Source organism: Sinocyclocheilus grahami, unplaced genomic scaffold (genome assembly GCF_001515645.1).
Source record: "Sinocyclocheilus grahami isolate Dianchi unplaced genomic scaffold, SAMN03320097.WGS_v1.1 scaffold885.1, whole genome shotgun sequence".
NCBI lineage: Eukaryota > Metazoa > Chordata > Actinopteri > Cypriniformes > Cyprinidae > Sinocyclocheilus > Sinocyclocheilus grahami.
This window is the reverse complement of record NW_015506064.1, coordinates 22,486-40,561: the sequence shown is the minus strand read 5'-3', so window position 1 is coordinate 40,561 and position 18,076 is coordinate 22,486. Positions and strand designations below refer to the sequence as shown.

General features: G+C 37.3%; 1 protein-coding gene across 4 annotated transcripts in view; it reads right to left on the bottom strand.

Moving 5' to 3' along the window:
* Positions 1 to 9,662, bottom strand: part of LOC107563677 (protein FAM19A1-like) — a 53,863-nt gene extending 44,201 nt beyond the window's left edge. For 3 of the 4 annotated variants that reach the window (XM_016248611.1, XM_016248615.1, XM_016248613.1), the window contains exons 1-2: positions 9,378 to 9,662; positions 8,375 to 8,504 (exon numbers count right to left, since the gene is read on the bottom strand). In XM_016248611.1, coding sequence (XP_016104097.1) covers positions 8,375 to 8,492 — 118 coding nt within the window. In that variant the 5' untranslated portion in view covers positions 8,493 to 8,504; positions 9,378 to 9,662. The remainder of the gene's footprint in view (positions 1 to 8,374; positions 8,505 to 9,377) is intronic. The other variant, XM_016248612.1, reaches the window with a different exon arrangement.
* Between the last annotated feature and the right edge of the window lie 8,414 nt (positions 9,663 to 18,076).

Sequence of the window (18,076 nt, the reverse complement as noted above, 5' to 3'; positions counted from 1 at the left end):
GTGTGGTTGTTTTTATAATAGCCTACTTGTCCTTGGACTTAGTGATGGTCTCCCATGGGCCCGAGAAACTGTGTCCGTGTTTGTTTGTAAAGGGTTGGTTCAGGTCTCGGTTTGTTAAAGATGGGTTATTTTCTACATCTGGAGAATTCAGACTCATAACACTAAAACATGGCAGCTATGCATGCATGACAAACACAATTTGCTTAGTGCTGTTGCAGCTGTCAGTGCTGAATAAAGACCTGGTCTCATGAATCACCCATCCTCATCTGCCTGTCTGAGCCAGAGAGCAAGAACAGCCGGCAGCACATCTGTGAGATGCGCTACACGTTCCTCTCTCTGTCTGTCTCTCCGTCTGTCTTTCGCTCTGTGCTTTTCACTCTCTCTAGCCCTTGTTTCTTACCCTTCTCTACATTTAAAATACATATAATCATCGATTTGCATCTCAGCAGCAAGTGAATCAGGACCTGTGAGCCCACTGAGCAGTCGATGTACACACATCACACAGAAAAATTAAAACACTATATAGGCACTATATAAGCATGTTGTTTCAATGCATATAGCTAAATTAATTCAGATTTCTCAATGTGTTTTGCTAAATGCTTGTCATGTATAAATGTTATAATTGTTAGATAGACATATAGTCATCTGTATTTGCCCTTTAAATTAATGCATTTAATTTATTAGAGCATAAGCCATGAGAAACTTCTTTACAGTGATTTTACCTAAACTGACTATGAGTGACTTATAGCTTTAATAAATCAGCCACAGCACTATGATAAAAGACACCCATGCTTTTATATATATATATATACTCTATATATCATTTAATTTAATGTGTAATATATAAAATATATTATATATAATAAAATAGATTATATAATTATAATACAGATTTAAATAAATTAAAATTTATTGCTAATTATTTAAATAAGTATAATATTTTTTATAGGATTATCCACCTTATTTTAACATAAGAGTATATGCGGCCATTTGTAACTTAAATGTGCAAAAACTTGCAGGGTCATTTGCTTCCAGTTATTTTTAGTTGTTCAAAGTGGCTTGTTATACTGCTTGATACTGCAAACTGGTATTTCTTATCATATTATTTTAATGTGTCATAATAATTGTCATAATTCTAAACACTCTGGTTTGTAGTGCAAATTGTTTTACTGTTTACTGCACTTCTAGTTCTTCTTCTAATTACCTTTAGCGGCTGATGAATTGGAAGTATTGCACATTCACAGAAAATTGTTTACTTCTGCGTTGCAAAATAAGATGAATAGAACAGATCGTTCCAGTCCTGGCTCCAGATTGGTCAATATATTATTCCAATTCCAAGGAGGGGGCACTCAAACCCCTCAACACCATAAAGCTCTATACTGTTTTGTTTTTGTCTAAATTAAAACTTAAAGGGGTCCTATTATGCTCTTTTACAAAGTCTTGATTTTGTTTTGGGGGTGTACTAGAACATGCTCTCATGCTTGGTGGTTCGAAAAACGCATAATTTTTCACATAATTTACATTATTAAAATACCTTTCTCCCCAGCCTGACACAAACGGCTCGATTAGTTCTGGGTTTGATGAAGGTCCGGCTTCCGAAAAACAAAATGTGTTGTGATAGTGTGACGATGTTTCAGTACTGCCACGCACCTTGGTCCGTTTTTCAACAAAAGCTTTTGGCGAATGTACTCCCTCATGTTGTGGAAGCTGTCCTCAGTAAAATGCGCAGCACACAATAGCAAACTGGGGTTATAATGCTCAGGAACAGAGTTAAAAAATTAATTGCAACCACTGTTTCCTGACATCATCTGCTTTCGGAAGCCCAAACAAAGATGGTTGGGCACGGAGCTGAAAAAAACAGCATTTCAGGCGGTCGCACACCGGACGAGAAGCGCAGCATCACGCCACGTCTTTAAAATTCAAATACTTTCTTTTCTATGAGTGTAGGCACACCGGCGGCGTCTGTCCGTGGCGCCCAGCTACGTCATGTTATACTTGTCGAAAATTTGAAGCTACAGCACAGCAGCTCTTCTTCTTCGTTTTCTCTGAGGAACTAACTCTGCAGCAGCACTTCTTCTTCATCGTCTCGTCTGATGCACTCACTCAACCAAGCGTTCTAACCACAACCCCCAACCATTCGAATTTCTGTTGGCGGGAATTATTTGTAATGATATTCCAATGAGCCGCTTTGTGATATCACAAAGCCCGGAAAACAAATGCTGTAGTCCAAATGAGCCATTCGTTGTAGTTCTTGAAAAGGGAAAAAACAAAATATCTCCCTTTGGAGTGGACTTTGAGATTTGTAACTTTCTAGATCTTTTTTATGCCCAAACATACACACTACACACTGACTAAAAAGTGAAAAAGCATAATAGGACCCCTCTAAACTTGCTCTGTGCTTTTCACTCTCTCTATCCCCCACTTCTCACCCATCTCTATATTTTGAAATGCATATAATCATCGATTCGCATCTCCGCAGCAAGTAAATCAAGACCCTTGAGACCACAGAGCAGCCAATGTACACACATATCACATAAAAACTTAAACATGCAATCCCATGCACTGTGGTCATGTTGTTTCAATGCATATAGTTGCGATATTTCAGATTCCTTGATGTGTTTTGCAAAAATGCTTGTCAGAAGTTTTATATTTTTTAGAAATATAATATGTAATCATCTCTGTTCAGCCTTTAAATGATTTATTAAAGCAATAAGCCAGAAAAAACTGTACTTTGCAGTGATTCTACCTGTAAACTGGGACTCTGTGTGGCTTAAATAAATATTTAAATACATGTCAATTTATTACCAGTTATTTAAATAAGTATTATTTATAGCATTATAGAACAGATCGTTCCAATCCTGGCTTCTGATTGGTCAATAATTTTTTCCATTCCCAAAGAGGGGACACTCAAACCCCTCCCCCGCATTAAGGTAGTGATCCTAGTTGTGTTGACCAATCACAATATGGTAACAGTTTTGACCTGTTCATCACGTCACTCCACAACTCCTATAGTGAATCATTATTTTTATTGCATATCAGCATTCTGTTTTTTTCAGGGAGTTCATCTGCTAGTAGGGATGCTCCGATATTAAAATTCTTGCTGATATCAATAATTATTTTCTTGTTATGGCAGATGACCGATAAATGAACATTATTGAAGTTCTATACTGTTTTCTCTAAATTAAAAATTAAACTTAAACTAAAAACTTAAATCAATCATTTTAAATGCTGCAAGTAGGCTGTGTTCAGAAAACACAACATTATAATATACATTACGAAAAAAAAATATTGTTTTAAGATTTGCTAAAGATTACATTTAACAGTGTAACTAAATTATCAGTTTTTAGGTGAACCTTACATGAGCGTTAAGCTAATCTAAATGTAATAAAAACAGAGAAAATAAGTATGGACAATTAAACACTGTTAACAATATATATCCAATATTGACTGATACCAATCAATTAGAAAATCTCTCACTTAAGCTAGTGACCATATATCGTCCATTCCTTTCTTCTAGTGTAATCATTTCCTTAATGAATTTGCTTTATAAAATAATCTTTAAATCAAAAATTGTGTCCTTAATATTTTTATTGTGTGGTAGCTAATTTTGAAATCTATGCTGTCTCTTCAACACCTTTTAGCTATGACTGTATTCGCAATGTTGCACATCTTATTGATTACATTTTGTTCATTTTTCTAACTATAGGCTGTTTGCAGTTGCCAAGCGACATTATTTTGGCACATTAATATGTGCAGTTTATACTGCATAATAGTCAATACTGCATAAGTCAGACATATGCTCCCATAAACCTTGACCTCTAGTGAAATTCAAATACAAAATTAAAATTCTCAGTATAAAAAAAAACTTTTTGCAATGGATGCAGCTCAATTCATCAGTTTCAGAACAACACCGTTTCCTATATTCGCAATTTCCTGCCGTGATCTTGGTCACTAGTCACATTAATGGTTTTATTGAAAGCAACGGTACCACAAGAATTCGTGACCTGTCAACCCTGATAATCAGGACAATCTACCAGCCACAAAGCACTCAATACTTAAACAAATATCTCTTTGTATCACAACACACACATGCACACACTCCCACCCTCTCCAAAGCCACAATATCACCCTGACTTGAAAAAGCATTTACAGTTAGAACACACACTTGTCATTACATCAAAAATGTCAACATAATCGCACAAGGTTTGAAAGCAGAGCAGATGTTGTCAGTTTGGCTGACCTTTAAACATTTTTTTTCTTACGTGATTGACAGTTTGAGAGTATGTTTGCTGAGCTTGATGTTTTTACAACATGCAAATGCATCCTGGAGCTACAATCGGTGCTGGTTGTTTGTGTTTTTCATACAAGACCAGAGGTAAAATGAAATGGCTTTGAATATGTGGTTTCAGAAAACATTGATATCTTAAATTCCTTCCTTTGTAAATGAAGTATTGCAGAAAATATTACCAAAATTGATATCTTTTGGAGAAATCATCTTTTTGGAGCAGAATGGAGGGCTTAAATATGAATTATTCAGTGCCTCTTTTTATACTCAGTCAAGAAACGTCTAAATGCCCCAGTATTGTTCATCTTTTGAGAGAACATATGGACACTTAAACGTAATCTCTGTCCATTCATTCCATCCAGCACCAAATGTGAATTTTATGCAACGTCACCAAAGCTCATAAAAGCCCAATCTGTGCAGTTTGTTTATCTGCTTTGATATTCAGATTTGGGCTAGTGGAATCCCAGAGCACTCAGTACTGGTGGGCCAATATATAGCCCTCCATTTAGGATGACCGTTTGATTGTTAAGAAATATTCTTGTGCTGGAGCTCAATTGTTTCATCAGGGCTAGATTTACTAACATGATCTACATTCTGAATGGCATTGAAGCCAAATTGTTCAAATCTTAACAGTCAAAGCCTTTGATGTCAACAGAGGCAAAACTCCACAGACCTTCTGCTCTGAATCAGGAATAGCATGTACCTCTGTAATTGTTCTATAGTCTGTACAATAAAATCAATTCCAATTCAGGATCCAATCCCAGTAAAGTGCCTCTAGCAAGATTAGTTAAGGTAAGTGGTACGGTCTCAAATTGCTTTTAGCCCTCTCATTTGTAGGTGTGAGGTTACAAGAAGCATTTGTGCTCTGTTTCAATTGAGGCGAACCTTAAAACCAACCCAGACCGCCGAGATATTAGATGAACAGGATTTTCTAATAGATTTACATACTGATAAATATGTCTGATATCCTCTTGACCTGATGTGTGGAAGAAAAACTGTAAGTTTTTACTGTGATGGACACAGGGTTAGCAACCTGGGTAATACTTCAGATTTAGGAACACTATTCACTATTAATAAGTTGCTTATTAGCATGCATATTGGCTGTTTATTCATACTTATAAAGCACATACAGTATTAATGCCTTATTCTGCATGACCATATTCTAGATCCCTAAACCCTACAAAATACAGCCTTACTTTCTATCAATAAACAGCAAATTAGGAGTTCATTGAGGGAAAACTAATAGTGAATATGTGTTCCCTAATCTAATGTGTTACGACATCCTGACTACGCTATTGTTGAGGATTTTGAACCTGAACTATTATTGAAAACTCCTCTCACAACTCCAGGTGCTTATAAACTTGGCTAACCATGAGGTCTGAGAGCAGTGGTTCTCAGCTGGTGTTTTGCATGTGCTGATAGGGATAAAAAACAAAAGAAAACACTAAAAAAAATGTCATTGTTAAATGGAAATAAAAAAATACCATATAATTGTGCTTATTTAGCATATAGCTTATAAACTTGGAAGGAAAAATGCTTTTGTTGCTGATGTTAAAAAAGTGACTCCAATTCAAATTTATTGGACATTTACAGATGGTAAAAGCTAGCCAAATTAGGCAGAGTTACTTGACATGCCCTCGGTGTCAAGTGCTTGACTCCTCGAAAAGCATGGGGGAAAAAACCTATGCAAACCCCAACATCATTAAATACAGACCACAGTGTGTTGTGTGCCGTGAATTATTGGCTACCGAGAGCTTGAAACCATCAAAACAATTCTGCTACTGTGTTGGGTTGCTGCTTGATAAATGTCCAAATCTGGGTCCTGCAGCAATGCCATGTTGAGAACCGCTGTGCTAGAAATGCATCCCCTGTGTGTCTACTTTCTTGAATCAGAGTTGCACCTATGAGAATTCAATTAAGAAAAGGAATTGTTGAAGTTGTGTTAAGCTTCTTAATATTACACTGCCTAACAAACCAGTGATTAAAACCTTCACCTGCAATTAATTTTGATTGTCCGCCATGGTGGATTAACCAAAGTAAACAGCAGCCAAAAAAAATTAAAAACTCAGATACTCTGTTCCATTTTTGAGTGTCATGTAGAAGATGATATCAAAAATAGCTTGTGTAAGTAATGGATATTTTATTTTATTTTTTATTTTATTTTATAATGCTTACATTTGACTGTATACATAAAATATCTTAATACTGTATATACTATCATATATTGCTAATATCACAAAACATTTAATTATCTGTAAATTGAATGTATTGTTTGCCTATTGTTTGTATTTGTTTGTTTTTCTTTAATAGTATTAAAAATTCTTTGTTAAATTATTATCATTATGAAAATTCAGATTAGCTGCTCCCTTATTTTCTTTATAGGAATTGGAAATTAAAACCAGAAAGTTTAATGTTAATCCTTAAAGGGTTAGTTTACCCGAAACAAAAATTCTGTCATGATCATTTTAGGCTTTTATTCACATATAAACACTGATCAAAGCACATTTATAGAGCACATCAAATAGGGTCAACAGAAACTCGGACATGCTTGCTTGAATTGTGAGAACCAATGAGGTTTGTTCTTGCATGTCACACAATCATGTCTGAGCTTCTGTTTACCATATTCAATGTTCTTTATCTATGTGCATCAATGTATATATGTGAATAAAAGCCTAAATTATATCGGTTCATCATATAAAGTGATTGTGTCTCTTTAGACGATTTGTATTAAACTGTTCGATTTTTATTACTTTTACAATATAATTTTGTTCTTTTTGATGCATGAAATTTTTGGTTGTGTGGACTTTCAAGGGATGGACAAAAAGAATAGGAAATAATGAAATTAAAGTAATAATAATATAAATATTATAATACTATTAAAAAGAATCTTAATTTGTTTCTTAGCTTTTGAGTCTTATGGGTTTGGAATGACATGAGGGTAAATGATGACAGAATCTTCATTTTTGGGTGAACTGTCTCCTACAATAGGTTTACATGCATGAAAGGTCAAAAAATGTTTTTGTTTTCTCAAAATATGCATTTAATGTCACCTAATTTTCCAATGATTCTCAAACGATTCATCCGAAGCAGTTCTAAGATTCAGTCTCTTTAAACCCCTCCTTTCCATGAGCCTACTACTCATGAGCAACTACTCTGCTCTGATTGGTCAGATGGCACAGTCTGTTGTGATTGGTCTACCGTGTACAGCGCGTGTCGGAAACGATACACCCATTGCCATAGTTCTGTATTTTGAATGCTCGATAGAAAATATAAACATCTCTTTGTCATACTTACAGGTTGTGATTCAGTGGAGCTGGCCCAAATAAACAGGGTACTGAGCCATCTTTCAAGAGCAAGCGTTTTGTGAATCTCGCGTTTAACTCCCCGAAATTAGAGAAGCAGTCGTCAGTAAAATGAGGGGAACACAAAAAAGATTGGGCTTGTACTGTTGTGAATTTTAACCATTGATTCTGTGCAGCCTCATTTTTCAGAAGTGAAAATACAACGAATTTACTTTCACAGCGTCTTCTCGACATGATGTTAACTACACAAACAAGCTACAGTTTTTGAGGGCAGGTCAAGTTATTTGCAGACGGGTTATTGCAGCCAACGAAGAACATAGGCAGGCATTATGCAAATGTGTTATCCTGTGACCTCTGTTCAGAGTCGATTCTTTCTTTTGGGAGACAATAACTTTATTTATCGTGCACTTTCGGCTATACGACACATACACACTGCATGAAAGGCAATATTCGAAATGGCATAATAGGGGCACTAAAGTTTATAGCACTAGAGCTACTAGATTTAAAGTAGCTTAAATTTACTGTAATACTAAGGCAAGGATAAACTAAAAACAAGGAGAACATAATGGAATAAATGTACCCTTATTTTTAAGGTGTTGAAAGTGGGATGCAATGAGGTAGTAGATAAAACTTGATTTAATCCAGGTTATGGTTTAGTCCTTCTTGATTCCAATCTGAGAAATGAATACCTGAACCTTTCCCCTACAGAGATTAAACTGAGACTGAAAAAACATGCTGATGTCAGAGTGAACAATGAGGCAGGAGATGGAGAGAAAGAAGGACTCACCAAGGATCTGTATGTTGGTTCCAGGCGGTGCCAGGTGCTGCTGGATGGTCTCATAGAAAGTGGCCTCACACATCAGCAGGACTGTCACACTGACCCACACCCACACCAGCCACGACATCCCAACACTGCTCTGAAGATACACAGAGCGAGTACAGAGTAACGCCCACACTGACATTTCATCTCTCTCTTCCATTCATTCCTACCTAAGTGCTGTGAATGCCGTGAGGTGCATTCAAACCTGCCATTTCTAATTAAATCTGAAAAAAAAATAGAAATATTGTTTATGCGAGTTTGAGAGAACCTGACAGAAATTCCTCACACTATAAAAAATGATTAGGAATTTGTTAATAAAGCGATTATTTGAGTACGTTTTACAAGAAATTACTATTTCAGTTTTTATACTTCATTATTTCACATTTAATTCAGTGTTGCTTTCCATTTCTTTGTAATTGTTTGTGAAATGTACCAGCAATTTCTTTGTGAGAAATTGATTATACACCAATTTTTTCAGTGCAGAGAAAATCTCACAGATCCAATCTTCATGTAGACCGACTTGCTTTCAGCCTCTTAGTGTGTCTATTAGGCCATTTAGAGATGAAAGTGCCAATCGGTTTATTATCCTCAGCCACCTGACAGTCTGTCTCCATCATTGAGTCTCCAATTGCCTATTCATATTCATAAATTAGAGTTATGACTAGGCAGTCACATTTTCTTCAGTTATCCACATAGCATGTGCTTAAATTGAATGTCAGACAATAAAACTATAAAAACTTATGAAAAGAGCCAGCCATTCGGTCTCACGACATATGCTTCATAATGTAGGCTATAATAATCACTGAGTGTGAGATCAGATGAAGGTATTCATGCTGATCTTTCAGTCCACTCCTTTTTCACAGAAAAAAACAAGCATTTTGCATGCATCAAGGTTAAAAACATGTTATATTTGTTTTCTGCATGCTGATACTTGGTAAAGAGGAAAACAAAGCTGAAACAACTACTGTACCTGTATCTTTCAGGGACAGCCGTAGGAGAACTCAACACTTTGTCCTCAATCCATCCATTGTGAGGTGTCCAGATATCCCCGTGTCCAGGTATTGTAGTCTTGTAGAAACTCTCAGTTCTTCTGTCTTCTCACTTTGAAGCCTGAATCAGGGACACTGTAGGACAAACGAAGAGCGAAAGAGAGAGAGCGCTATGATTTAAGCACGGCAAACCCGCTCATCTAACACTAGAATCGCCTCTTCACTCCCCTGAGCCACAGAGATGATTTTCCGCTTCACATTTAAACACAACTGAAGGGTGGTACTCTCTCTCTTCCTCCTTCCCTCTTTCTTGCTCTCTCTCTCTTGCTTCACTCTCCCATTTCATCTCTTTCTCTCTCACACACTTTCTCTCTGTCTCTTTCTCTTAGTCCCTCACTCCATCTTTCTCTTCCTCCCTCCTTTGCATGTAATAATTTTTCCCGATACACGAGAGCTCCTAGCTTCAAGCTATACATGATCTCTCATCTAAAACCTGCCTTGATCTAGCAGTCACTGGAAACTTTTGTATCTTAATATATCATTCCAGTGGGTTATGGTGAACTGACGTTTATCAGAAACTTTTTTTTTTCTCTAGAAACACACACCCCCCCTCCTTCGAGCAGAATTCAGTATTTTTCACTCAACACACAAACCGATTGTGGTTGTGATCTCAGTAACTCCCTGGTTTTTAAGCCCCTCTATACTCCGCTTGTAATTGAGCCTCAGACCTTGACAGACCTGGAGTCACTTGCTTGTCACCCACAAATTACTTAAGCTACTGTGTTTTGCACAACAAATTCTTTTTTTTTCTTTAAACCAAACCAGGCTATAGACAATAGACAACAATTGTGACAATCTGCAGGTCCTAAAAACAATCAATTAGCTATTTTAAAGGGACAAGCATGAAGTGCAGAAAGTCTCATTGTCAGTAATGTTCAAAATCAATTTGAAGTTTGAGATTAGATAAAGGAGTTTTTTTGGAAGTAGCCTAATTTATTGTGGTATGTTTTGCATGGTAAAATACATTTTTTGTTATAATGGTTTATAATTGCAAACAGCAGTACAAATACAAGTACTGTATATATTTTTTAGGTTTTATGTACAACGTTTTATTTTAATTTTATATGTATATATGTACTGTATGTATGCACATATATATATAACATTTACATACATTTATATTAAATGGAGTATTATATTACTATATATAAAATTTCAGAATTAGTAGGTCATAATTATTGGTCACACTTTATTTTACGGTCCAATTTCTCATTATTAACAAACCATTAACAGTTTTTTGCCTCAATAATCTCCTAATCTAATTCATAGTTAGTAGGGTAGTTGTTAAGTTTAGTTATTGGATAATATTAGGAATGTAGAATATGGTCATGCAGAATATGTGCTTTATATGTACTAATAAACGCTAATATGTTGATAATAGTCATGCTAATAACTGGTTAATAATTGGTCCCTATACTAAAGTGTTCCCAAATAATTAGCCCCCTTGGCAAACATGAGCAAAGAAGGCTGTAATAATAAATCTGCATCCTTTATCCGTTTGATCATTCATTGAAATAATTTCAAACATTGAATATTTCATTGAAGTAAAACTGTTTTTCTCAAATACACGTTGGCCCCCTTTTATTCAATACTTTTTGCAAGTTCTGTTTGCCAAAATAACAGCTCTGAGTCGTCTATAATGCCTGATGAGGTTGAAGATTGGAGACCATTCTTCCATGCAGAATATTTCAAGGTCCTTCAAATGCCAAGGTCAATGTTGGTGCTTCTCCTCTTCAGTTCACCCCACTCATTTTCTATAGGGTTCAGGTCAGGGGACTGGGACGGCCATGGCAGAACCTTCATTTGGTGCTCAGTGACTTATTTTTGTGTTGATTTTGATGTTTGTTTTTGGATCATTGTCCTGATGGAAGATCCACGGCCCATTATAAGATTCAGTCAGGTTTTGATCTTTTATCTGTTGGTATTTGATGGTATCCATGATGCCATGTATTTGAATAAGATGTCCAGGACCTCTGACAGAAAAATACGCCCAGAACATTAAAGATCCATCAGTGTTGTGGGCACTTTTTTTATCCTTGTTTATCCCTTTAAACCCATATCGTGTATGCTAAAAAGCTTTTATCTGACCATAGAACCCAGGCAACTGAATATGCTTGAGCAGAGGATTTTTTTTTTCTTGAAACCCTCCCAAACTACTTGGGGTGATGTATTGTAGGTGCTTTTTCTGCCCTGAAGACTAAACTAAGTTGTCCAATTATCCAACTCTGATCCTTGGATATGTAAAATGTGAAAATACAAATTAAGAAAATTACATCCAAATAATATGTTTTATCAACCACAGATCATATAAGCTCTAAGAAGCTTTAAAAGATAACTTTTTTACTGTACCTCAATCTTTTCCACCTGGGGTAGTCTGTAATGGGATTTGATGCACATTTATGAGTTTGTAAAGCAGACCTTCAGACCATGGGTATGTGTTGTGAAATTTCTGGAAACCATTACTACCATGGAGAGCTCCCACTCAGCTTGCCTACTAACTCCTTTCCTGGCCGGCTCACTTCCACCTGCTAGCTCCTGCAAGCCTGATATCCCTCCCACTAAAGACTAGTCACTGCAGTCCTGCTCACATGAGGGAGCTGCTTCTGAATAACATTTATCTACAAAAAGACGCTGTTTTCCTGAGTGGAGTTTGTCTCCTCAAGTGCAACAGCTCTATACACCCTCTCAGTTCAGAGAGTAGATCTGCCAAACCAGGGCTCCTAAAGCAGTCTGAACTGAGACCTTGAGCCACTCTCTGCCAGCTGGATTTTTCTTCGCTTTTCTTGTAAAGTTTGAGTCAAAATTTTTAGACAAACTAGAAAGTACAAGCACATTTTGTGCTGAAGTCTTAGGGTGCGTTCACATTGTAGTTCGGTTCGTTTGGTTCATTTGGTCTGGACCAAAAAGAAAAATGATACATTTGGTCCTGGTCCGCTTAGCATTCACTTTGACATTATTGACAGCGAACCTAAAGGCATAGTGATACATTCACAACCTGATTGGTTGGCTTGAATGACGTATATATCGTGACGGAACTCACCAAACACTCCAAACAAAAGGTGCGTTAGACTTAAAGTGGCGTTGCGGGTGTATGATATCAAAGCATCCATTAACCAATCAGTCCGCTCAGCACCACTTTAAGTAGAACACACCTAATGCCGTCTGCTAGACTAAGCGCACTCATTCTTGTGTGTACATAGCATTTTATTTTCACCACCTGCAAACTCACAAGGAGCTCATAAAAGGCACTTTACCATCATTGCTCCACTTTTTACACCGCGTCGTCAAATCATGTCGCATAGCGTCGCGTCTTGTCATTACTTCCTGTTTTTGGTTCGTTTAGAAGTATTTGGTCCGTGTTGTGTTCATATATCATTCGAACCGCACCAGAGTTCGTTTGGAAGCGGACCGAGACCCATCTTTTTAGCGGTCTCAGTCCACTTGTTTGGTGCGCACCAGGGTTCGGATGGCAGCGTTCACACATGCTCAAATGAACCACACTAACAGAGCAATCGCACCAGGGTTATTTTTAATCGAACCAAACATGCCAAATGTGAACGCACCATTAATGTTACTCACTCCCATTATAACTTAAGCACACGTATAACTTGACCCAAACCAGATGCAATTGTGACGTGGGTTTTAAAGCTGTCTCTGAAAAAGTTTGAGTGCTTACCACCAAGTAATGTTCAACTCCTGTCAGAATCTGAATAAAAACGTTCTTTAGTCCTGTTCCTATCACGGACTGTCCAATATAAAGCACATGATGAAGGAGTAGAATAATTTTAATAAATCCACAGCAACAACAGAACAACCACATGGGCACAAAAATTAGTAGACAAGGAACTGAGGAAAACACAGGGCTTAAATACATGAGGAAACGTAATCAAGATGAAAACAGAACAGGTGTGGAGCCAATTAACAACTAAGGGAGCAAACTAGGGAACTATAATGCAGGGGAACAGAAATACAGAGAAAACTAAACCAAAATGGCACAAAGCAGAACTCTCGGCGTGAGACAGGTAACGGGAAAAGGGGACAGTTCATGGAGCCAGGGAGGAGCCCAGAGCTGGAGGAGCCATGGTGGAGGTAGGGCTGGCGACACCAGGGGGCCAACAGACAGAGACAGAGGAGGAGAGCCAGGATGGAGACAGAGAGCCACAGAGCCAGGGTGACACCGAGGTTCCGGAAGGCCAAGGCAGAGCAGATTGTTCAGGTGACTGAGGCGGAGGCAGGGATCTGGAAGACCGCGGTGGAGCCAGAGTGACAGAGTGCCCCCCATCTTCTGCAACAACTTCAGAACCTTCTCTTCAGTGATCCTCCGTTTGCAAGTTCCAAACTGCTAGGATCTTTTCCAACAACTTCAGAATTGTCTTGTCAGCAATCCTTTTTCCTGCGTGTTCCAGGTGTCTGGATCTTCTGTACAGACTTTAGAACCTTCACCTTCAAGGCTCCTCCGTTTGCATGTTTCCAGACCAAGGACCTTCTCAGGAGTTCATCGTTCACCAGTGCTTTGTGTTCAAGACTGTGAAACGGATCCGACTCATTTCATCCCATTGCAGCGTGGCCCAGATCAACAAGTGGAAGATGTCGCAGCCCAGACACGGAATGTAAATATCACTCTGTCCAAACCTCTTTCCATAGACCGTTGGCATTAGCGTTTATTGTCAGTTATTGATCATCTAATTTGCATTAGATTTTATGTAACTGATGTCAGTTAATAACAAATAATCTCTTGATTTATTTTTTTAATCTAGAATAAGATTTACCTTATTACTTCCAGAAAAAATCAGTTTATCTTTCCATAAGATAGAGATCAACAAGTGGAAGATGTCGCAGCCCAGACACGGAATGTAAATATCACTCTGTCCAAACCTCTTTCCATAGACCGTTGGCATTAGCGTTTATTGTCAGTTATTGATCATCTAATTTGCATTAGATTTTACGTAACTGATGTCAATTAATAACAAATAATCTCTTGATTTATTTTTTTAATCTAGAATAAGATTTACCTTATTACTTCAAGAAAAAATCAGTTTATCTTTCCATAAGATAGCGTCCATAGTAACATCCAACTCAGTCACTTGCATTTATCAATCTTTTGCACTTTATCCATTCATTGTACCCATTTAGTAGTTGTTAGTTAATCTTGTCTATCCTTTGTTGGTTTGTTAATAAAACCCATTTTATTACACTTGTGTCTTCCTTGTGTTGATAATACAGTAAGAGGCTCAACAAGTTAACAATATCTCTCAAATCAGATTGGTCAGACCACAACTTCCTCCAATTTATGTAATTGTTTTTTATTCAATAATCTTCAATGATTGTTCTTTACTGTCAAGGTGAAATTCCTGGCTGGTGCCCTGTAAAATAGTGTGGCCAAACTAAATGGTGGTGCTACTCAAATCTAAAATCACAACATTTTGATGCCCCGTGTGAGGCTATCATTGATTGAAATCACTACAATTCCCAAACATATCCAGTAGCTTTCAGGCCTGCAATGCTATTATTTGGTTTAAACTAAACTCATGAACATATTTTTGTACTTGTCTTTGACACTCTACACCACATTATTCCATGCCTCTTAATATGTTCAGATTTTATCACTGTTCATCAACGATTCACATTGGCTTTGTCAGATTTTCTGAAGAGGTCTGAGCAAAATTTAGGGAATATTACTTTCTTACAGTGAATTTTTAAGGGTCTTATATACAGTAGCATCATGTTTCTAGCTCATCATGTTTCTAACTCATTTTTTATTTAGCTTTTGGGTTTGTTTTCCATTATGACGTGAAACTCAAGCAGTGTGCTGTAGCTTGGATGTTATATCACACAAAAGGCATGTGTCTTTGGTTAGGGGTTGTGATCAATAATGTTTATGTGGAAATGTGCTTTTCCGTGCACTAATTAGAAGAAAAATTTAGTTTTTTTATGCTGTGAATTTTGTGATGAATTCGTCCATAGTAACATCCAACTCAGTCACTTGCATTTATCAATCTTTTGCACTTTATCCATTCATTGTACCCATTTAGTAGTTGTTAGTTAATCTTGTCTATCCTTTGTTGGTTTGTTAATAAAACCCATTTTATTACACTTGTGTCTTCCTTGTGTTGATAATACAGTAAGAGGCTCAACAAGTTAACAATATCTCTCAAATCAGATTGGTCAGACCACAACTTCCTCCAATTTATGTAATTGTTATTTATTCAATAATCTTCAATGATTGTTCTTTACTGTCAAGGTGAAATTCCTGGCTGGTGCCCTGTAAAATAGTGTGGCCAAACTAAATGGTGGTGCTACTCAAATCTAAAATCACAACATTTTGATGCCCCGTGTGAGGCTATCATTGATTTAAATCACTACAATTCCCAAACATATCCAGTAGCTTTCAGGCCTGCAATGCTATTATTTGGTTTAAACTAAACTCATGGACATATTTTTGTACTTGTCTTTGACACTCTACACCACATTATTCCATGCCTCTTAATATGTTCAGATTTTATCACTGTTCATCAACGATTCACATTGGCTTTGTCAGATTTTCTGAAGAGGTCTGAGCAAAATTTAGGGAATATTACTTTCTTACAGTGAATTTTTAAGGGTCTTATATACAGTAGCATCATGTTTCTAGCTCATCATGTTTCTAACTCATTTTTTATTTAGCTTTTGGGTTTGTTTTCCATTATGACATGAAACTCAAGCAGTGTGCTGTAGCTTGGATGTTATATCACACAAAAGGCATGTGTCTTTGGTTAGGGGTTGTGATCAATAATGTTTATGTGGAAATGTGCTTTTCCGTGCACTAATTAGAAGAAAAATTTAGTTTTTTTATGCTGTGAATTTTGTGATGAATTGAAGTGTGATTTAAATGACATTTCAAAATCTTCAGTTTAATTTAAAAAGTTTATTAGAATTAACTAACCAGCATTAAATAGAAAAATAATTTAAACTATGTTAGGAAATCTCTGGACTTTTAAATTGCTAGAGAGGTCTTTATGTAACTTTATTCTGATTGCTGCACTTGAGGGATTTTAGGAAGATAAACCTGGTGAGATAATACATCTCTCCTGATCTCAGCATCTCTCCTGATTCCATTGTTACCCTTGATCTATGGGAGGTGTGTTTAGAGAGACAAAGCACCAGGATATATTCGAGGGAATACACGATCAGGATGTAATTCTTTGGGTAACACTGCAATAGAGACATTTCAGCAAAACCAGGGGACCATGTAAGACAAATGCCAGAAGCAGGAGTTTTGAGGAACCTAGAGAACTAGAGGCGTTTCAGGGAGAAAAAAAAACAAAACAGAAATGTGCTGCTAAAGCAGGATTTTCATAATGAGCTCTGTGAAACCTTTAAATATTTACTCCTTTTGGGGTGTGATTGATGTGGATTTTTACAAAAGGGAAATCAAAGGAAATGCGTATGTCAATACTTCCGCTGCTTGTGTGAGAATTGAATGTCAGTCTTATGAGAATATTTCTGTATGGAATGGAATTAGATTGAAGCTCATTATCTCATGAGGACAAATCTCTCTACTCTGATTCTTTCTAATGGCTGACAGTTACATTTCACAGTGAGCCTGCCAGATACACTATCTCATTTCTAATACAGTCTGTCTCTCAGCCGGTTCTCCCATCAGTGACTTCTCTTACCTGCCCTGAAGAGATTACTAATGACAGCAGAAAAAAAATACACCGCTTCTCTCTTTCCTACAAAAGTCCTTGCTGTGCAAATACTCAATTAGAGAGTATATTTTTAATGGTATGCCAGGGATTTGCATCGCATGTGCATTTGTATCTCATTGGCCACGTCAACGTTATCCATCTGAATCCAGTCCTCTCAATAGATTCGCTTTTTTATTTTCATCAGGGAAACCGGATGACAAGTGAATTTAAATGGACAGTTTCGTGTAGGAGTCTCTGATACGACATGATGAAAAGTCTGATTAAACATCTCATATCTGCACGTTGTGTCTGACTGAGCGTGTTTGGGTCAAGAGGGCAAGCTTTAATAATTTAACATGTTTTAATATCTTGTCTGAGCGAAATGTGGCTCGCGTTTTTTTTAGCCCCATTTATTCACTCCATCTGCTGAACTCGGTGACAAATGATAAATAGTCATTTATCCTGAAGTCGCTCTGGTTTATTCTATACTTTCTGCGGCATAAAAATGCAGTGTTCATGAACTTGGGACCTTTGTCAAGCAGCATTATGAATGACATAAAGCAGCTCTGAGAAGTGCTCACAACGCATGACGTGTGAGACAAGAATTCTGTAACTGTGTGAGAAGGCGGTGCAGTGTGCAATGTGCAGGTGTTGTCGGCAGTAAATGAGTTAACCGGATATGTGTGGGCACCGAGGAGCTGAAGGTGAGCTGAAAAGCATGGTGTTTTTTTCTATGAGCTCCAGGCATCTGGCACCTGCTCTGATCTCTCAATGGAGGGATAGATGCCCTGTGGGCCTCACACACACTTCCACACACTCATCCGACCACATTGCACATCTCACTGACAAGTGGTGTCTGAGAACAGATGAGAGAGACTTGATGTAAAGAGAGAGGAAGATGGAAGAGGCTGGGGGGGGGGGGGCGGTAAGAGGAACGTGGGGCCCAGGGCGAA